General features: G+C 49.1%; 1 protein-coding gene across 1 annotated transcript; it reads right to left on the reverse strand.

The window, feature by feature from the left end:
• Positions 1 to 7890: 7890 nt before the first annotated feature.
• YJU2 (YJU2 splicing factor homolog) lies at positions 7891 to 19779 on the reverse strand. Its single transcript, XM_081895809.1, has 8 exons — positions 19652 to 19779; positions 17002 to 17102; positions 16223 to 16367; positions 14998 to 15132; positions 14650 to 14831; positions 13521 to 13644; positions 10784 to 10946; positions 7891 to 9063 (listed from the first exon to the last, which is right to left on the reverse strand). The coding sequence occupies exons 1-8, from the start codon at positions 19673 to 19675 to the stop codon at positions 8942 to 8944; spliced, it is 996 nt and encodes a 331-aa protein (XP_081751935.1). The 5' UTR covers positions 19676 to 19779; the 3' UTR covers positions 7891 to 8941.
• Between the last annotated feature and the right edge of the window lie 2256 nt (positions 19780 to 22035).

Here is a 22035-nt window from a genome sequence, read left to right on the forward strand (position 1 = left end):
CACCAAGCCCAGAGTCTTAAATTATCTAAGTGCCGCATGGGGAAATGTGCAGAAGACCAGCTCTCGTCTCTGGAAAAGAGTCTTATTGTCTCTCTTTTGCAAATCAGGCTTCTGGAACCATCCCTGCGACAGCCCAACCATTGCTGCTTAATATGCGTGAGAGGGAGGAGTCCCCCATCATCATTAGGGAGCAGCATGAAAGGAATCGCATTTAACAGAGGCTGAGCAATTACATTGATCACCGGCGGGCAGGGAGGCGGGAGAGAGAGAGAACACCAAGCGCCAACAGATGGATGGGTGGCTGCTTGCGGAGAGTGGTCCTCTGTGCTCTGGGGATCCAGGGAGAGGGTTGGGGGCCTTCAAGCCATTGCACCTTGTACACATCAACGGGGGGTGGGGTGGCAGGAGTAGTGTGGTGGGAAACTCAGAAGTGGGTGTCCCTCCATGAGAGTCACAGCTACACACCAGCTTCCGAGCTTACACAATAATCTTATGCAATTGGTAATAATAAAGGATGCATTGCAACGATCAGGGCAGATGTCCCTGTGTCACCTTTCAGCTAGATCTACGGTTTTCTGTGCAAATGATTTGGAGTGCTCCATGCTCCAATACCTCAACATCATCACCATTCTTACTCAAATAATGTACTACTAATAAAAAAGACTTAAGAGATTCTGCAAACTACACCATTATCAAACATGATCTGGTGACAAAATGCACAGTGCATACACAATTGCAGATCACCGTCAAACCAACACAGACATAAAATAAAAGCAAAATAAATTAAACCCAAGGCATGTGAATGTGCAGAAGGTAGCAGCTTGAACTATTTATAACAGAGACATAGTGGCTAAACAAGGCAAGACTGCAAAGCATGAGCCCCATTACACCAAGGAAAGTAATTAAAGTATTATTAAATATTATATTGTTATTTATTATGTACCGGTAAGTATTGTGTAAGCAATATGGGTGGCTTCTAGAAGCTTCCAGCAGGCAACAGCAGCCCCACCAGGTGAGGGAAGCCAAGGGGTCTCAAACCCTCAGGGAGTCGGGGGCTGGCCCTGCATGCAGACTCCGGCGGATTGGGTCCAACTGGCAAGAAGGCAGTTTCTGCCTGTGCTGTAGAGGGAAGGGGGGGGGGCAAATGGGGCTCATCACCAACCTGGGAAGGGAGCCTGTCTAAGAGAAGGAAAGCTAAGATCCTTGACCTCTGCTGCCTTGCGGGAGATCTTTGGGGGAAGAAAAGGCTCAGGAGTGAACTCTACAGAAATCTGGAGAGGAGTTGGGATGGCGCCTTGTCCGCCTCCTTCTGGCAACTTCTGCAGTCAAGCTGGTGCCAGTCATCTTGCTCTGCTTTCCTTTGGACCCCCTCAGTGAGGCCGAGAGGGGGGTCAGCTGTGAAATATCTTGGCATTCTTTTCAGCTCTCCTACCCTAAGCCCCAGTCCCTGCAGCCACAGCAGCTGCTGTGATTCTTCAGTGGTTTGATTCAGCCCTGAAGACACACTCTCCTGTTCCTCAGGATAGATGGCTGCCCTCACTAGGGACCGAGGCTCTGGAGCAGCAGGCCCCAGCTACTCTGTGGAACTCCCTGCCACTTGAGGTTCACCAGGAACTGCCCCTGCCTTCTTTCAGATGTCTTTCATAAAATCATAGAATTGTACAGTTGGAAGGAACCTCAAGGGCCATCTAGTCCAACCCCCTGCAAGGCAGGAATCATAGCCAAAGAACCCCAGAGACCTTGGGGTCAGAACAGATGGGTCAACAAAGACATCAACCTAGTGTGCGGCCGCTGCGAAAAAGGCAAATGCCATGCTAGGGATTGTTAGGAAAGGAATTAAGAATAAAACTGCCAGTTTCAAAAACTATCCTGTTCAGACAGGCCTATGCAACATGAATTTCCTTTTCCTTTCCCCTTTTTAATCAGGGAAAATTGATACCAGTCAAATATCAATCAGTATTTTATCAATGTTTTAGATGGATAATTCTGCAGGATTTTATTCTTGTCCATTGCATTTCACCTTTAAATGCTTGACTTTTTTAAAAAAAGATAAAAGTGCAGATTAGAAACAAAAGAAAGAAAGAAAGAAGCTTAAAAAATTTGAATTTCCTCCCCCTTAAGTATAAATATTTCCAAGTGTCTTATGAATAAGAAAATTCTCTGATGGCTAAGGTGGGATAAAGGTGCTTTAAATGTGCACTATGGATGTGATTTAAGCCAACCTAACAGCTCAGTTGGATCAGAAGAGATAAATTATTTTCAAAAACAAATTCTGAGCAGAAACATAATACGGCTCTTGTTCCAGACTGGCTGAAGTTCCAGAGAGAGGAAGCACGTCAGGGGCTGGAAAGCTGCTGCAACATTTCGCTGCAGCGCCCTACTCTTATTTCTTGCCATGCCTTAAGCTGCCCTCCTGAAGGCACTTAGTGCTTTCGACTGGATTCAAATCGTAATGTTTTGGAGCAGGGGGGCAAGGGGGGGGGAGAAAAAGCAGTTCATTACCCGACTGATGGGGAGGCTTTCAAGAAACGGTGCATGATAAATCTCTGCATCACCCAGCGACCTCCAACTCTGCCAGGAGACAAAGCTGGTTGGCACTGCTGGCGCCCTTGCCAGCTCCCGCAGGCAGAGGGCTGGAGGAAAGCCCAGGAAAAAGTCTGTCTCCTCTAATGGAGATTCATCTCCCAGCGCAACGGTTTGCTGCCTCTCGCCATAACTCATTGCTCAGGCAGGGAGAAAAAGACCCTGTGCCTGTGGTTCATTAGCAGAGGGGCTCCACCAGCAAGCAGAGGGAGGGGAGCAGCGGACAGGATACAAAGGAGGCCATAACCAGGAACAGGGCTTGGTTTCAGCTGGGCTTTAATCCTGGGATCCTTTTCCTTTTCCTCCTCTCCCTGGAACAGGACACGGCTCAGCTCACAGCTGCAACACACAGGGACTGCACATTTACATGCAGGTCCTGCTCATGCCACAGAAGACAGAATCAGGATTCAAAATTACCTTAACAGATTGGAACAAAATTACCTTAACTGGGCCCAGGCTAACAAAATGAATTTCAATAGGAACAAATGTCAGGTTCTGCACTTAAGGCAGGAATAACCAGACGCACAAATATAAGATGGGTGACACCTGCTTACGGGCAGTACATGTGAAAAGGATCGAGGGGTCTTGGTGGGTCACAAGTTGAACATGAGTCCACAGTGTGATGCAGCAGCAAAAAAAGCTAATGCTATTCTAGGCTGCATCCACAGAAATAGTGTGTCCTGGTCAAGGGAAGTAAAAGTTCTGCTCTATTCTGTGTTGGTCAGACCACACCTGGAATATTGTGTCCTGTTCTGAGCGCCACAATTTAAGAAAGATGTTGACAATCTGGAAGGTGTGCAGAGGTAGGTGAACAAGATGATCTGGGGTCTGGAGAGCCTGATGAGGAACGGTTGAAGGAGCTGGGGATGTTTAGCCTGCAAAAGAGGAGACTGAGAGGAGACAGGAGAGCCATCTTCAAATATCTCAAGGTCTGTCACGGGGAAGAGGGAACAAACTTGCTTTCTCCTGCTCCAGAGGGTAGGACTCGAACCCATGGCTTCAAATTACAAGAAAGATGTTTCCTACTAAATATCAGAAGGAACTTTCTGACGGCAAAAGCTGCTTGACAGTGGAACGGTCTCCCTGGGAAGACGGTGGCCTCTCCCTCCTTGAGGCTTTTAAGCAGAGGTTGGATGGGCACCTGGCAGATTCCGGCATTGGAGGGGCTGGACTAGATGACACTTGGAATACCTGCCAGCTCTACGATTCTATTATTCTATCCGAACACAAACAGCCATACCTACTGCAAACAAATAAGCAGCCTTAAATAAGCCTTACTTTTTGTGTTTTGCTGGTCTCTGGCAGCTGTTTCCCCAGAGACTGGAGAAATAAGAGAGCATTTCTTCCTTGCTTGCCTGCCTTTTACAGAGGGTTTCCCCAGATTTTTTTCATCATTTTGGGGTCAAAATTCCCTGTCCAGAAATGCATTAGAAAATTTCTCACAGGAATCAAAGTAAATTTATAATTATAATACCCTGCCTATCAAACTGGGTTGCTTCCGCCACTATAAAAACATAATAAAACATCAAGCATTAAAAACTTCCAAATACAGGGCTGCTTTCAGATGTCTTCTAAATGTTCTTTATCTCCTTGACATCTGATGGGAGGGCGTTCCACAGGGCGGGTGCCACTACCGAGAAGGCCCTTTGTCTGGTTCCCTGTAACTTGGCTTCTTGCAGGGAGGGAACCACCAGAAGGCTCTTGGAGCTGGACCTCAGTGTCTGGGCAGAATGATGGGGGTGGAGACACTCCTTCATGTCTGCAGGGCCAAGGCTGTTTAGGGCTTTAAAGGTCAGCACCAACACTTTGAATTGAGCCCGGAAATGTACTAGGAGCCAACGTAGATCCTTTAGGACCAGGGTTATATGGTCCTGGCAGCCTCTCCCAGTCACCCGTCTGGCAGCTGCATTCTGGACTAGTTGTAATTTCTGAGTCACCTTCCAAGGTAGCCCCACTGAGAGCGCATGGCAGTAGTCCAAGTTCAACGAATGATTTCCTGAGAATGCTTGGTGTTTGGATGATGAGATACGCATGTAGACTTTTTTTAAAGAGAGTTTGCTCCCTTTGTGAATTCAGATGGGAGTAAGGTACTTGACCGGAAAGAGATTTAGCCAGAGGTCTTGAGGAGATCAGAAGAGGTTGCTGGGTGAGGGAAATGGAGGCCTGCCTGGTTCAGCATCCTGTTCTCAGAATGGCCAACAAGATGCCCAGCTGTTAAGAGCCATCTCCGCTTCCTAGCAAGTGGCATTCAGAAGCACTGTTGCCTCCGCCTGTAATTGCTTCTCTTTTTTCTGACTCCATCAGGTGCCTCCAATCCTTGAAGTCTTGCAATGCCAATTGCTCATTATTAGGTTTGCAAGACCTTCAGGGCTGGTCTGAAGTACCTTGTTTGCCTGATGCCCTCCCGGGGGCAGGGGCAGGTCTTGAATCTCGCAGTGGGCGAGAGTGCCTTCAACATTAAAAAGACTGTGCATGCAGCTTGCACTCTTCAGTCCAGGAGATGGGTAAAAAATATTGCATCATTATCTGGGGAGGGGAGTCTGCCCTCCTCTGCTCCCTCCACCCATCTCCCTGGGGCTCAGTAGTGGGAGAGTGCACAGCATCACCTGAGCCTGCCCTGTGGTATCACCAGCCCCCCATTACATCACCAGGAGGCGACCCTCAGTCTCAACTTTGGGTCCTGAAATCTCAAGGTCTGAGGGCTTGTTTTAAAGCAATTGTATGCAAGACGCACTGGGAGCCTTTTTGGCTGAAGAGCGAGGCAAGAATGCTCCAAAATAAAGAAAGCCATCTCAACCCTGGAGCAGAGATTGTAGCCTTCGCCAACCCAGCGCCCCTGCAGGTGTTTCTGGGCCTCAACAGCTCTCACCAGAACCTTTTCCTTCTGTGCTCCGTGTAAGAGCAGACTTCCCACTCCCGTCCTCTTTATCCATGCGCCATTCACACTAGAGCATCTCTGAGGAGGCGGAACAGCTACAGACTACGGAGGGACCAAGAAGTCTGCCAGCTGTCCTACTAGGATCCGCTCAACAGGGGAAGATGCAGTTCAGAACTGCAGACCCTTTGCCTTGTTCCAGCTACCATTTAAAAATAACTCTCACTGCAAGATGCCCCCTGCAGGCTGCAAGAGGAACTCAGTGATGTCTGTTTGCGGCAGAGGTACATTATGAGGTCAGCAGAAAAGGCCCCTGTGATTTCATTGGTGTGAGGAAGAGGCGACAAGATTAAGAGCGTATAAAATTATGCATGGCACGGAGAAAGTGATTTGGTCCCTCTGGTAACACTAGACCTCGTTCATCGAAGGTTGGCAGAATCGGACAGGCTGCTCCTTCCAGCCCCGGAAAGGGAGCTCTTTCTGGCTAAGCCAGAACTGGGACTTCTGCCAAAGAGACTTTCCACTGCAGCAAACTTGGACAGAGATCTTCTTCTCATGTATGAGGTGGAACAACCAAAACAGAAGCGACAGCCATTACTTTACTTGCAAACACTACTTTTTAAAAAAATTATCATCTTATTGTACAAGGCGGAAGGTGTGATGCGTGACGGGCATCGTGGCCAAGATCACTGCCTTCCTCTCCCCTCTGCCATGCAATGGGATCCCCTTTAAGGAAACGCTGCAGCGCTTGGGACTTTTTGTTTTGGGGAAAAGGAAAGTAAGAGGAGACAGAAGGGGAGGGGAGGCCTGGCAGGGAGGAAGCAGGTCAGGAAAAGTGTCCGTCTCTCTTTCCTGACACTGGAGCCCACAGGCATTCAATGAAGATCAATGCTGGAAGATTCAGGACAGATATAGGAAAGTTCTTCTTCCCACTGCACACAAACTGTGGAGCTCCCTCCCACAGGAGGCCACCAACTTGGATGGGCTTACAAGAGGGTTGGACAAATTCATGGAAGAGAGTGGCTACTAGCCAGGATGGCTCTGCCCTGCGCCCCGGTTGGAGGCAGCGATGCTTCTGAATACCCACTGCAGGAAACCACAGGGGGCCAGAGGTGCTCTTGTGCTCAGCTCCTTCTTACAGGTTTCCAACCATGATTGGGTTGATCCAATTCAAGCAGGCAGAACCCCCCCCCACCTGCTTTCCTTTTAAGGTAAAGGGACCCCTGACCATTAGGTCCAGTCGTGGCCAACTCTGGGGTTGTGGCGCTCATCTCGCTTTACTGGCCGAGGGAGCCGGTGTACAGCTTCCGGGTTGTGTGGCCAGCATGACTAAGCCACTTTTGGCAAACCAGAGCAGCGCACGGAAACACCGTTTACCTTCACACCGGAGCGGTACCTATTTATCTACTTGCACTTTGATGTGCTTTCAAACTGCTAGGTTGGCAGGAGCAGGGACTGAGAAACAGGAGTTCACCCCGTCATGGGGATTCGAACCGCCAACCTTCTGATCGGCAAGCCCTAGGCTCTGTGGTTTAACCCACAGCACCACCCACATCCTTTTACCTTCTGCCAAATGACCTTGGACCCTGAAGTCGCCTCCCCGCCACCCGCCTGGCCTGGCACTCAGGATCTTTCGCACTCCGTTGTGTAATATGTGTCTGCCTTGCCTTGGTCATCAAAGACATCCTGGGTCATCAAAGACAGTGGGCAGTTTCCTTGATGTAGCTCTTCTGATATGTTAATCTTAGGATGTTAATCTTAGGGCCAGGAAACAGATCTCACCTGAAGGTGATAATGATCGCTGTCTTCCTGGCCATCCTTCTTATCATGTACATTGCTTGTTTATCACCTCCCCGGGTTTCCAAATGGACTCCTTTGTAGTTCTGTTTTATTTACCCCATGCTTAATTAGTTTTTGTCCCCACACGAGGTTTGTTGAAATGCTCAGAAGAAATCTGATTGGTTCTTAGAACTCTCTGTAAAAAGTTATTTTGTGAATAAAACGACCTGGGCCAGGGGACAGAGACTGAGATTATTATACTCACCCTTCCCAGAGTCATAGAATCATAGAATCATAGAGATGGAAGAGACCACAAGGGCCATGAGTCCAACCCCCTGCCAAGCAGGAAACACCATCAGAGCACTCCTGACATATGGTTGTCAAGCCTCTGCTTAAAGACCTCCAAAGAAGGAGACTCCACCACACTCCTTGGCAGCAAATTCCACTGTCGAACAGCTCTTACTGTCAGGAAGTTCTTCCTAATGTTTAGGTGGAATCTTCTTTCTTGTCTTGCTGGTTCAAGCTTCTGTGTGTATTCTTATTAATCAGAGTTCAATCCTTCCTTTACTTTGAGAACGCCTCACCACCACACAAGCAGAAAGGCGCAGCAGAAGTGTGTGGGCGGTAACCTCTAATAAGGGGGGAAGAGAACACACTTTCACCTGTATCTTTTATTAAGTTACACTGATGGCAGCTTGACTGATGCAGGCAGACAAGGGCGGATATTCTACTAAACAAGCCCCAGAACTTTGGGAGATGAGGACAAAACAATCCACCTGCGGTTAAGCACATAACTTGGTTTTCAGGAGGGGGGGGGGAGAAAGGGCTTAACCTTTGCCTCCTGCAGCCCAGTCTAGAATGCCTAGAACCCTTGAGTAGCTGCTACTTAAGATGAATAAAACCTGAGCACGCAAGGTGTGCTTAATCTCATGTCCCGTCTGACCACATGCAAACAGATTAGCATGAACAAATCTGGTAAGCCCCTCCCCCCATTTCCTTCCAAGTCGTTATCAAAACGGCAGACATCTATTTGTGTTTGTGGGGATGAGAACAGGCTGTTCTTCTTTCATTGCCAAATTCAAAATGGTGGATGGATGACACCCACACACTGTGCTAGGCTTCTGGTTTTTGAAAATGTCCATTAGAGAGCAGGGGACGGAACGTGGCTCTGTCAACTTGGATCTTCAACAAACAAAGCAATGGCCCCCCACTTCTTGTGCTGGTTGGGGTCGCAAAAGTCCTATTTCCCCCCATGTTGGCTGTTCACTAGCCGGCCCCCTTGCATTCGGGGTCCTGCTCCTCTGGAAGGAACCAGCTGTGGTCTGGTAAAGGAGGACTGCAGAGAAGAGCAGAGAGGGAACTTCCCTGGCCTGGGGCTTCAGCACTCTCCCGGGGCTGCTCTGCAGAGGGCCCTTCAAGCTTTGCTTTCTCTGTACCAAACCACCACAGGAATCCAGGCGGAGGCTGGCCTGTCTGACTCACGGTCTGGAGGTGGCAGAAAGGAGACCTGTTAGCGGATGCCCAAGTCACATCGGGAGGAGAAGCCCAAGGCAAATGTTGCAGCTGGTGGGGAAAAGATTCCACAGAGGAAAAAACATCTGCAGGTGGTTTGGTGTGCGGGTGGACGAGATACCACCGTGTAGGGAGACCAACTACCAGGGAAGTATTGTGTGAAGCTTGGGGGCTGTCACTCTCCTGTGGCGCTCAGTCGCTCTTGCTGTCCTCGCTGTCAGAATAGGCTCCCAGAAGGCTAAGGGAGGAAGCACCTGCTTTGGGGACGGAAGCCAGAGAGGCCCCCCCAGAGGGGCTGCTTGTACTCCCAGCACCTGGAAACAGCCAAAACAGAAGCAAAGGTTGGACGTTTTGCACAAGCTGGGGAGGCAGAGACCTCAAAGTATATTCTAGATCAGGGATGGGGATCCTCCAGATGCTGCTGGACTCCAACTTCCAGCAGCTCCAACAGCCAGCATGCTCAACAGTCAGGGATGGTGGGAGCTGCAGTTCAGCAACAGGAAACAAGAACTGCCAGCATCATGAGGCCATTATCAAATCTATGGTGCAACCACCTTGGGAATGCTGTGTACAGTTCCGGTATCCTCAGAAAGGAGGTTGTAGAATTTGAAAAGCTTCCAAATAGGGCCACCAAATATATAAAGGAGATGGAGTAACTCTCCTGGAAGGAAAGGTTGCAGCATTTGGGACGTTGTCGGTTCACAAAAAAGGCAGAGAGACATTTCCCCTCTCTCTCGTAATATTGGAACATTCAATGGACATCCAATGAAGCTGAAGATTGGAAGATTCAGGACAGCTGAAGGAAGAGCTTCTTGGCGCAGCGCAGAGCTAGATGGCACAAGATGGCAGGGAGGGCTACCAAGTTGGGTGGCTTTAAAAGAGGCTTAGACTAATTCATGACTCTCAACGGCTGCCAGCCACACAGACTCTCCTCCACTTCCAGAGTCAGAGCCAGCAATGCTTCTGAATGCCAGTTGCTGGAAACCACAGCTGGGGACACGACACTTGAGCTCAAATCCTCCTTGCGGATTTCCCTTTGGGGATCTGGGGGGGCCACTGGGAGAACATGAGGCTGGACTAAGGGGCCACTGGCCTGATCTAGCAGGAAAGCCATGTAAGACTACTGCCACGCGCTCTACGTGGGACTACCTTGGAAGGCAACTCAGAAACTACAACTAATCCAGAAAGCAGCTGCTAGACTGGTGACTGGGAGCGGCTGATGGGATCATATAACACCAGTCCTAAAGGATCTACATTGATCCCAGTACATTTCCAAGCACAATTCAAAGTGTTGGTGCTGACCTTTAAAGCCCTAAACGGCTTCGGCCCTGTATACCTGAAGGAGCATCTCCACCCTCATTGTTCAGCCTCCGAGGGTCTTTTGGGGGTTCCCTTCCCTGGGATAAAAGAAGTTACAGGGAACCAGGCAGAGGGCTATCTTGGTAGTGGCGTCTGCCCTGTGGAACACCCTCCCATCAGATGTCAAGGAGACAAATAACTAAATGACTTTTAGAAGACAACTGAAGGCAACCCTGTATTGGGAAGTTTTTAATGTTTGATGTTTTGTTATGCTTTTATATTTGTTGGAAGCTGCCTTGAGTGGCAGGGGTACAAATAATAAAGTTACTATTATTATCATCATCCCATTAGTCCTTGGGGCAATGTAAAAACTGCGAAGCAGCTAACAAAAGCTTATCTTAGCTTCTGCGGCTTCCACCCACAACTGTGATGAAATGCAGGGTCTTAGGGTTTTGACACCAGTCAATTATTCCTACCCTACTCCCTAGAACCTAAGTTTACCATCAAATCTGATGGAAGAGAACCCGAAAACCTTGCCCACTATTTTGTAACACTTTGGTCAGCCTAATAAAGGAACTAGTTGACATGGCTATTTTTGTGTGTGTGTTTGTGTTTTTGTGTTTTTGTGTGTGTGTGTGTGTGTGTGTGTGTGTGTGTGTGTGTGAGAGAGAGAGAGAGAGAGAGAGAGAGAGAGAGAGAGAGAGATACTTTTAAGCTCTCCACCCCCTCCGTTACCTGCGCCTGGCGGTGCATCTCCACTGTCTGCTCCATTGGCCGCACTCCTAACTGGCTTCCTCTTGGCAGTCACCAGCCCAGACAGTTTGACCTTGCTTGAGAGTTTCCCGATGCTCATCTCCCAGCTTTCCACCTTCAGCTTCTTTGCTTGAGGCTCCGAGTCCTGAGATGAGGCCGGGGGCGGGATGGGACAGGGGAGAACAATAAGATGCTGAGTTGCACGCTGGGGGTTAAAAGGCTAACCACTCCCGCAACCTATCTGCTCAACTCTGCAATTGTGGTTTGCACAAACATAAACTTTAAAATTATGCATGAATAGTAAGTCATCTTTGTTTACTTCCACCCAGAGAATCACTGAATGCACCAGGTGCAGGGGAGCCTCTACTCTGCCAGGTATCACTGAACTACAACTCCCAACACCCCCAGCAAGCACAGCCAATGATGGGAGGTCATTTATTTATTTCGACAATTCAATACAGTGGTGCCTCGCAAGACGAAATTAATTCGTTCCGCAAGTCTTTTCGTCTTGCGAGTTTTTCGTCTTGCGAAGCACGGTTTCCCATAGGAATGCATTAAAAATCAATTAATGCGTTCCTATGGAAACCGCCTTCAGACCAGGTCCGGGGACAGTCTGTCCCCCGACCTCTTCTGAAGGCTGGCGGGGGGCAAAAGTCTTTGCTCCCCCCTGCCTGCCTTTCCGGGAGAGCGGGAAGGCAGCGCTGCCTTTTCCGCTCTCCCGGGAAGGCAGGCAGGGGGGAGCAAAGACCTTTGCCCCCCGCCAGCCTTCAGAAGAGGTCCTGGACCTGGCGGTGGGGAGCAAAGCCTTTTCCCCCCCTCCGGACTTCAGAAGAGGTCCAGGAAGGCCGGCGGGGGCGAAAGGCTTTGTCCCCACCGCCAGCATTTAAAAGAGGTCCCCGAGATTTCCCTATGGGCTTTCGTCTTGCGAAGCAAGCCCATAGGGAAAATCGTCTAGCGAAGCGTCGCAAAAACCGAAAAACCCTTTCGTCTTGCGGGTTTTTCGTCTTGCGAGGCATTCGTCTTGCGGGGCACCACTGTAATGTTTTGTCACAGCTGGCTCTAAGCACTGGACCAGATGCCCAATGCAGTAAGATCAAAAATGTAAACTATAAAATCTGAATGTGACTGAAGTTCCTGATGGAATGAAAAGCCTTCAGTAAGTGCTGGAAGTTCAAAACCTCAACTGGAAGTTCCCGTAAGATTGGGCCCCCAATACAGATCCCATTGCTGGAAACGGCAAGAGAGGAGAGTGCTCTTGAGCTCGGATCCTCCTTGTGTCTTTTTATGTGCTTATGGGTGCCTGGGCTCCTGGCGGATCCAAGCCAAGCATCTGTGTCAAGGGAGACCACTAACACAGTCTCATGAGGCGCACCTGGAGGCACTGGGAAACCCCAGGACATTTCCAAGCACAATTCAAAGTGTTGGTGCTGACCTTGAAAGCCCTAAACGGCCTCGGTCCTGTATACCTGAAGGAGCGTCTCCACCCCCATCGTCCAGCCCAGACACTGAGGTCCAGCTCCGAGGGCCTTCTGGCAGTTCCCTTGCTGCGAGAAGTGAAGTTACAGGGAACCAGGCAGAGGGCCTTCTCGGTAGTGGCGCCTGCCCTGTGGAACGCCCTCCCATCAGATGTCAAGGCAATAAGCAACTATTTTACTTTTAAAAGACAACTGAAGGCAGCCCTGTTTAGGGAAGTTTTTAATGTTTGATTCTGTATTGTTTTTAATATTCGGTTGGAAGCCGCCCAGAGTGGCTGGGGAAACCCAGCCAGATGGGCAGGGTATAAATAATAAAATAATAATAATAATAATAATAATAATAATAATAATAATAATAATAATAATTATTATTATTATTATTATTGTTATTATTATTAGACTCAAATTGTTAAAGGCCGTGTAAATTAATACAGGAACCTTCCACCTGGCCTGGTAATGAAGAGGCAGCCAGTGCAAGATTTTGGGCACCTGAGTCTGTCCCCATCAACACTCCAGCTGCAGTGTTTTCCACCAGATGGAGCCTCCAGACCACGCATAAAGATGTAGCTATTGTTCAGCAATCCACACTATTCTGGCTGCATCTGCTTCAACAGTCATGATCTAGCTGTTTTCCTCCTCCTGCTGTAAAAGGTAAAGGTACCCCTGCCTGTACAGGCCAGTCGTGTCCGACTCTAGGGTTGTGCGCCCATCTCACTTAAGAGGCCGGGGGCCAGCGCTGTCCGGAGACACTTCCGGGTCACGTGGCCAGCGTGACGAAGCTGCTCTGGCGAGCCGGCATCAGCGTAGCACACGGAAACGCCATTTACCTTCCCGCTAGAAAGCGGTATTTATCTACTTGCACTTAGGAGTGCTTTCGAACTGCTGGGTGAGCAGGACCTGGGACCGAACGACGGGAGCTCACCCCGCCACGGGGATTCGAACCGCCGACCATGCGATCAGCAAGCCCTAGGCACTGAGGTTTTACCCACAGCGCCACCCGCGTCCCTCCTGCTGCTGTAAACACACCCTAAAATCAAGGTGATGCCCGAGATTGGGAGGGGAATTCCCTTTTGCATGGTGTGGGCAGGCAGAGGGTGCCAAGTTTGAACTCATCACTAGCAATGCAATTGAGACAAGACCAATGACCTGGGGCTCAGGGGGTGGGGTGGGGGTACGTCGCTCAAGGCAGCTGGCATCTCAGGGATGCACCTGTCTGTGGTGGGACAGTCCTCTCCGCACAATACCTCTTGCAGGATGTCTGTAGGCTTCGCTTTTGCAAACGGCTTAGCAGGACGTGAAGCAGAGTCCTCGTCCTCTGAATCAGAGTCTTGCAGCAGCCTCCTGCTCTGAGCTTGTTCCAGCATAGTTCTGGCAGGGCGATATACAAGCAGGCAGAACACAGGAATGTAGCAGGTTAGCTCATTGTGCCCCAAAATTTCAGATTGCTGCTAGCTGCTCTAAGGGAAAGATTTTGTCAAAAGGAAACCAGGGTTCAGGGAGTAGGGGTGGAAAGCAATTCTAAATTTTACTATGTAATAAACATGTAAAAATGTAGGCATGCTGCTAGCTAGCTGGCCACAGGCAGGTGGCGCGATGAGCTACAGCAGGGCTTCCCAAACTTGGGTCTCAACTCCCATCATCCCTAGTCAGCAGGACCAGTGGTCTGGGATTATGGGAATCGCAGTCCAGAAGCAGCTGGAGATCCAAGTCTGGGAAACCCTGACTGACAGTGTGACAGGAAGCAGCGGATAGGAAGCCCAGGCAAACTGCAGATGGGCTGCAGCTGTCCACAAACTCCATTGGCTTCTCAGTCTCCCAGTGCCAGGGCCCCTGCCTCCAGGATCCAGTTTGTCTAGCTGACCAGCAACACAACTGGCTGGTGCTGCTACTGTTAGCCACCTCCCTCCTCCCAGGCCAGCTCAGGGACCTGCTCCTGCTGCTGCTACCACCACCCAGCAAATTAGGAAGAAGAGCTGTTCCATCAGGAGGAGGAGCACAGGAAGGAACAAGACTGCCAGAAGAGATGGCAAGATGGCCGGGGAAGGCCTGAGAAGGTTTAAGCTTTTTGCAGTTCTCCCTGCCCTTCTCACCTGCACCTCCAACGTGGGGGCAGGCCTGGCAGGGGAAATGATAAGCGGGGGAGGGGGCAGTTTTATTAAGTTTTTATATATGCTGTAAGCCGTCCAGAGTGACTGGGGAAACCCAGCCAGTGGGCAGGGTATAAATAAACATCATCCTGCTTCTGGCAAGCTCTAAGGGGAAGGAGAGGGTTAGGCAAGGAAAGCAAGCGGGGGGGGGGGGGAGCAGCCCCTAGTTAGCAATAAAACATTCACACACACGCTTTGGTGTATGTGAGGCAGCCCTGGCTCTCACTTTGTCTCCTGCTCGTCCTCCTCCAGCTCCCGCTCTTTCTGCTGCTCCTCATAGTCTTTGTACTGCTGCAGCATGGACTCAAAGTCCACGTGGGCCTGGCGCTGGTTCAGCTCCTTCAGCTCCTGGAGGTTCTCCAGAACTTCCATCTCCAGCTTGGAGTCCTTGGTCCTGTTCTCCAAAACCTTAGGGGTAAAGCAGGAACATATGTTTTTATTACTTTGTTATTCTTACACTCACTCAATTAAACTAACTAGTTTAACCAAATTAACTCAAAGCAACCTACAGAAATTAATGAAGAGGAGCTTAAATGAAAGGGAAGGTTTCCCTCGTGGGACTGGTGGAAAATACCTTCATTGGGTTGTTAAGCTCTTCATCCTCTCTCTCTTTCTGCAGGCGCTTCTCCTCTTCCTCCAGTAGCTTCTCGGCCTGGAAGTTCCGTGTGGCCCCGTGCTCCATGGCGTAGTCTGTGTTCTCGGGGTCTGTCTGACGGGGACACAGGAAGCAAGAGGGAGCTATTTTAGTGGGAGACCCATAGGCCAAGTTGCTCCTGCCCTGCGCACGACTGCTAGTCAGGGAGCGCACCATGAGTGCACGGCTGGCCACTGTGAGGACAGCATGCTGGGCTAAGCCTGATCCCGCAGCTGCTGCTTCGTTCTTCGCAGCAGGAGAGGCTCTGGCCTTCAAGCCCTCATCTGTTTGTCCACTGAGGAAAGAAAGCTGCTGGAATAGATGAGGGACCTTTGGGGTCTGACCCAGCAGGACTCTTGTTACGTTCTTACTAAACAAAAAACTTTATTTGCCCAAGCTGTCTTGAGCCATGCTTAGCTAAAGGAACACAAATAATCAAACTCTGGCAATTTATTTAGGATGCATAGCAGGGAGGCAGAATCACGAAGCCAATTCTCTTGGCTCTACAGGTGTCCTTCCACTTACGCGCGATTAACTCACACGCAACTGCATATACAAGCGGTACAGGGAAATAAATAGTTTGATTCAAAGCTGGAAATGGCAGGAGAGCGCTGGAGAGTCCATGTGGCTTGCAAGGAGACCCTCCCCAGAGCCTGAAGAGAATGTCAGTGAGAGTGGAGGAAGCCACAAAAAGTCTGGAGACACAGTGGGGCTTTGTTTAAACCGCTCAGCCTCCCTGCCTCCTGCAGGCCCCAGAGCTTCAATTCTAATTATCCACAATTTCTGGATACAGTATTTTTGGTCCAGATTGGAAAGAGAGCAGCAGAGAGGGTGTTTGCTTATCTGCAGGAGCCCAGAATGCAACCTCTGCATATGTGGGGAGATACCTGTAATTACCCTGTGCTAAGAAATGCAGGATCAACACACCTCAAGGACAAGGGCTTTCTTCTCCATCATGCGCTGGTTACCTCAAGGCTGGATCACTGCAATGCCACTCAGTTTGGGGGTTCCCTTGTGCTTGACCCAGAACCTGCAGTTGGTGCAGAATGCTTTCCCACTGACCGGTGTTTCCAATTTGCTATTGCATTGATGCATCAAATGGTGTCTTTCCATTATTTGTTTTTCAGCTGCACTGGGGAAAAAGAAGGATGAAGACAGCTCGTACCTTGAAGGTGATTTCTGCCAGGCAGCGGGTGCATTTGATATAAAACCGGAAGATGGGAAGCCCCAGGTAAGACTCATTCTGGACCGTCTCCTTCCGGGCGTTGAACTTCTTTCCTTTGTAGATGTACTCGCCACAGGTCTTGCACCTAGACAGTTTAAACAGTTGCTTCTTCTTATATCAATGACTCCCATTGGGGTTTCTGGGTGGCCAGATGCTAGGATGACTATTACTTAATATTGGGGGTAAAAAAATTAAGAATACCAGCTTTGGAGGAATAGGTAACTAAGTCTAGGATATTGTTAATATGGTTAAACATACAAGTATGGTAAGAGTAAGGGAAAGAAGAGAGCCTGGCAATGTTTTCACTGAAAAATGCAGTACTGTATGTATATTGATGTAATAAGGTACAAGAAAACATAATCTGCACAGATTGCTGTATTACTTCCCTGTTTAGGAAAGTTTTTAATGTCTGATGTTTTATTGTGTTTTTAATATCCTGTTGGAAGCCGCCCAGAGTGGCTGGGGAGGTCTGGCCAGATGAGTGGGGTATAAGTAATCAATTATTATTGTTAATCATTATTATTATTATTAGACCAGAAACTGTAATCTCAATTCTCATGTTCACATTATTCTTCGTTATTATATCTCAAATGAAATCTTTTTAGGTTCCACACAACTAAATCATTTCACACAGAAAGCTCTGGCGATGTAACTGAGTCAATAAGGCCCAAAAATTCTCAGGGGCGGGGGAAAGGGTCTCACGCAACATTCTTCCTTACCGCATGTTGAAAGGTGCCATCAGTCGGACCACATACTGCCTGTCCTTTGGAAGTTTAAGCTTGGGGATCTTAGATGGATCAAAGTCTGGAGGGTAGTATTTCTAGGACACAAGGGAAAAAGATGGGTCAGGTGAAAGAGCAGATCGTTCTCATGCAGGCTTTGGCAGCGCCCAGGAGTTGGTGGTCACAAAACCACATCTGTTTTCCAGTAGCACAAAAAAACCTACTAAGCAACTTAGCACAAACCCCATCCCAAATGAGACAGGGCCAGCCAATTCTCTATTCCGCAAGCTTCCCTGGTCAATTTGCTTTTCAAGCTCCTTATTTATTTGTCTATACCAATTTCCCAGCCCTGGAGAGACTGGCTGAAATTTGCTCCTCTGACATGAAACTGACACAATGAACTTGGGCTCTTTGTTCTCTCTTGCAGCAAGGAGTGGTGAACCTTTTTGGGTCTGCTTGAGAAATCTGCTCACCAGTTGACCACACGGTGTCTTCAAAAGCACCAACACTGGTGTTGGAGGAGCAAGGGAGTTGAGGAAGCCAGATTTCCCTTGCCAACTGGGAGTGCACTTCAAGGCTCCTGGTTGTATATTGAAAACCATCTCTCTACCTGCCTCGCACCTGATGTCACATGTGTTGACATCCGTCTGTCTGGAGAGATAATAGATTGTGCCTCCAGGGGTGAAGTCAAACTGCTGGAGAATCACAGCGCCTGCCATGGCTGAAGAGTCTGCTGACTTGCAACTGCTACCTCCTGCATTGTTTTTGCTGCATTAGCAGCACCCAGGTGATCTCCCCGGGGCACAAGCTTGGGCTGTGGGTATGGGGGTCCTGGGCTGCCCAGATGACAAGACCCCCCTCCCTGCCTGGCTGATGTGGTCCGAAGGAAAGCAGAGCAAGACATTGGGCACCAGCCGGGCTGCAGGAGTTGCTGGAAGGGAGCCCATCTGGGAGAAGAAAAATCCTGGTTCTAAACTTCTGCTGCCTTGTGGGGCATCTTCAGGAGAAGAAAAGGCTCAGGAGTAATCCCTACACAAATTCACAAGTGCCTAAGGCACATGGATTGTGCCTTGTACTCCTCCTTCCAGCAACTCCTGCTGCTCTGCTCTCCTTTGGACCCAGCCCAGGACCTCCAGACTCACAGCCTACACTTTTTCCTTGGAGAGGTCATTTCTGTGCTGGTAACACAGTGCTGATGCCAACAGCCTAATCTTCCTCAGGGGATAGCATGGGAAGGGAGGGAGGGGGCAAATCAGTATGCCGCCTTGAGCCCCTTGGAGGAAAGGAGTGATGTAAAAGCAGTAATAAATGATATAGGATGCGGGTTGGAAGAACCAGATCTCTTAGGGAAATGAGATGTAAATGCTATAAGGACACAGAGAAAGTGGAGGCTATCTGAATCTGTTTTAGTATTTTAACTTTTGCACATTTTTGTGGTTTTTTTCTGTCAGTTTTACTGCTTTGTTGTTTGTAAAACACTTTGAGGCTTGTTTGTTCTTATAGTCAAGTTGAATATATTTTATAAATAAAATAAAATACAAATGAATAACCCGGCATTGTCTGGCTGGCTCATCAGGGTCTCAAAGAGGGTCTATCCTAAGCTTTGAATTTGGGTTTATGAACACAGAAAAGCCAGTGAAGTAGCAACCCAGATTCAAATCAATCAATCAGTCAAAGTGCCCCAGTCCTGCGAGGTAGGTTTCTCTCCCCCACCCCAACCAGGGCCTCCCCATTAACTGACTGCCAGCCCCGCTGTTTCCCAATCCCCCCCCCACCTCTCCTCTTCATCCCTCCAGCCACACAGAAGCCTTTTATCTGCTTGTCTCTCTATCCAATAACACAGAGCCATATGCAGTGGTAACTTGGTTCCCAAATGCCTTGGGAAGTGTTCCGGTTTTTGAACGTTTTTTGGAAGCCTAACGTCTGCTGCGGCTGTTGGCTATTGTTTCAGGGGCGCCCGTGCCAATCAGAAGCTGCGCCTTGGTTTTTGAACATTTTGGAAGTCAAACGGACTTCTGGAACGGATTAAGTTTGGCGCTTTTGTTTTTGTTATTTATTTTGTGTTTTTGTGGCTTTTTCGGTTCATTGGTTTTTGTGACTGTGTGGCACCCAGTTCAGCTCCTCATTGATTGATTGATTGATTGTGTGACTGCGGAAATGGATAAAAGCCCCCCATCCAAACAATGACCGTCATCAGTAAGAATTTCCCCCCTCATTTTTTATCATATACAATGCTGCCTTATTTATTGTACAGTATATTGGTTATTGCTTTCCTTTTATGGATCAATGGGAGAAGGGGAACAGGGGCGGGGAAAGCGCGCCTTGGTTCTGGAACGCTTTGGTTTTGGAATGGACTTCCGGAAGGGATCAAGTCTGAGAACCAAGGGGCCACTGGAATCCCAGAGTTGGAAGGGACCCCCAGGTCCAGTGTCCCCCTCCCTCCCCGGGGCCCGATTCTGTCCTGGCTCCCTCTCTCTCTCTTCCCCTCCTTCCCAGCCCCCTCCCTCTCGGGGCCCCGGGATCCCCCCCAGGCCTGCCCCCCCAGCCAAGCCTCCCTTGGGGGTCCCCTCATCTTTTCATCTTCACAACCCCCCTGCGAGGGAGACCCCAGAGCTGACCGCTGACGTCACAGCCCCCTTCCACTCACATTTAACACTTTCCTCTCCGACATCTCGCCGCTTCAGCCTCGCCGGGATCTCTGCGCTCCGCCCCGCCTCTTCCCGCCTGCGATTGGCTGCAAGCGAGTCCTCTCCGGCGCTTTCCGATTGGCGCCCGGTGTCTGTCCGTCAGAAGGCCCGAAGCCTCCGATCACCGAATCTCTTCCTCCTAGAGCGTACAGCGTACGTGCGTGCGTGCGATGCATTGTCCTTCGCTTCCAGGCCGTCCGTCCAGGCAACGAGACCCCGCGCATTTTGGTTCCGGGGCGACGGGGAGGCGCGGTTCTGCGAACATTGTAGGCGAAGGAGGAGCGAGTCTTTCAGGCAGGACAGAATTCGAAGAAGGGGGAGCCATTGAGCTCCAGAATTTGCTGTGCGCCATCTGGTTTTCTTGCTTTCTCAAGGGATTCTGAGGCGACACCACAAACCCTTATTTGGCATTATGTTTTCACCCCTTTACATGCGGTTTTTTAGCAATAAAGCCATGTTCTCTATTTCACTGAGGCATAGATTTGTTCTTTTTGCTGTTCTTCTTAACTGCAATTTTTGCAAAAGCATATAACACCTATTCTTTTGCTAGCATATTTAACTACAATTTGTTCCACAAGCTATATTAGAACATCCCTAGATAAAAATCCCCCAACCATAATAACCTTATGGCCTTATGACTGTAGCCTTATGAGGCTTTGCCCTCAGGTGGGAAAAATATTGCATAGGGTTGAGCAGATCTGGCAATCTCTATTTCTCAGTTTTTCATTCCCCCTCTCCATAGATGTAGCCAGGATTTTTGTTAGGGATCAGGCCTTTGCTAGTGGGGACAGGCCTTTTGTTGGGGGGTGGGGGCAGAACCTCAGTTAGCCATGTATTTTTTTATTGAGGGGCAGCCCATGTGTCCTCCCCCCAATCTTTTAAGATCGGCTCTCCTCACTTCCACATCAGCTGGCAATTTTTAAAATAAAAGTCCTCGTGAAAGTTCATCAGAATCTTAGTGCCTATTTCTCAGAAAACACACATTTGTGTAGGCACTTCCCCCTAATATACTCTCTCTCTCTCTCTCTCTCTCTCTATATATATATACACACACATACATATATATTGCAAAGTAGTTGCCCCAAATATAAGACACTTTCACCTGTTATCTGCGCTAATACCTGAGGATGCCAGGACTGAACCAGGGACCTTTTGCTCCACCGCTGAGCTTACAGCCCTGACCTGCTGTGGTCCTTCCCTGTTTCGGACCCCGAACCTGCCTCTGGCCCACAAAGACTGACAGTCTCCACCCTCCTGGTCCCCAACAGACCAAGGCTTGGTAGACTCTCGGCACCACACCACACACTGGACTACAACTCCCATCATCCCTACCCGTTGGCCATGCTTGTTGGAGCAGGCAAATTGGAGTCCCCATCCCTGATGTACTGAGATGCTCACAGACCTATCTCCATTATGGCCAGGCCTACCCCTGGGTAGGGCAGGAGGGGGGAACCTTGGGGCCTCCAACAACCTTTGTTGTTCAGCTACAAACAGCTGCCATTATTCCTGGCCAGGGGTTGGCAACCTAAGGCCAGGGGGCCAGATCCGGCCCAATCGCCTTCTCAATCTGGCCCGCAGACGCTTCAGGAATCAGTGTCACTGTAAAATGTAAAGGTTCAATATTGTTTCACAAGTTGTGTATGTCTTTAAGGGCCAGGGCAAATAACGGGACCCAGTCTTGCAGCTGTGAAACATAGCAGGTGCTGCTGAGTTGTGTTCATCAAGCTGTGTCAGCAATTGGGTCTAGTATTTAAGGAGCAGCACCTAGCTCCTCTCCCATTACGCCGGGGGATGGGTTGGTGGTTGGGTCTGGTTTGTTGTTGATGTATTTAGTGTAATTTTTTTTAAGCTGACCTAACCTCTGTGCATGTGCAGAGTTCATGTCTCAGCAAATCTTTTATACCATTTAAAATGTTGCATCTTTTGGCTAAATTACCATTTGAATAAAGGAAGGGAAGGGTGAGGAGTAGATTTTAAAAATAGGGTTAGTTTTTTTGTTTTTTTAAATAAACTCAGCAATTCAAGTATTCACCAAAGCTAGCAATAGAAGTTGGTCAGAGCAAGGGCCAGAGCAAAATAACGGGACCCAGTCTTGCAGCTGTGAAACATGGCAGGTGCTGCTGAGTTGGTTCATCAAGCTGTGTCAGCAATTGGGTCTAGTATATAAGGAGCAGCACCTAGCTCCTCTCCCATTACCCTGGGGGATGGGTTGGTGGTTGGGTCTGGTTTGTTGTTATCTTTAGTGTAAAAGGAGTTTTTGGTTTTGTTCTTAAAACCTTGTTAAAGTTATTTTTTAGTTCCTTGTCATGCATGGTCTCCCCAGCAAGCTCTCTGCAAATAGCCA

The sequence above is a fragment of the Podarcis melisellensis genome, assembly GCF_964234715.1.
Source record: "Podarcis melisellensis genome assembly, chromosome: 18".
NCBI lineage: Eukaryota > Metazoa > Chordata > Lepidosauria > Squamata > Lacertidae > Podarcis > Podarcis melisellensis.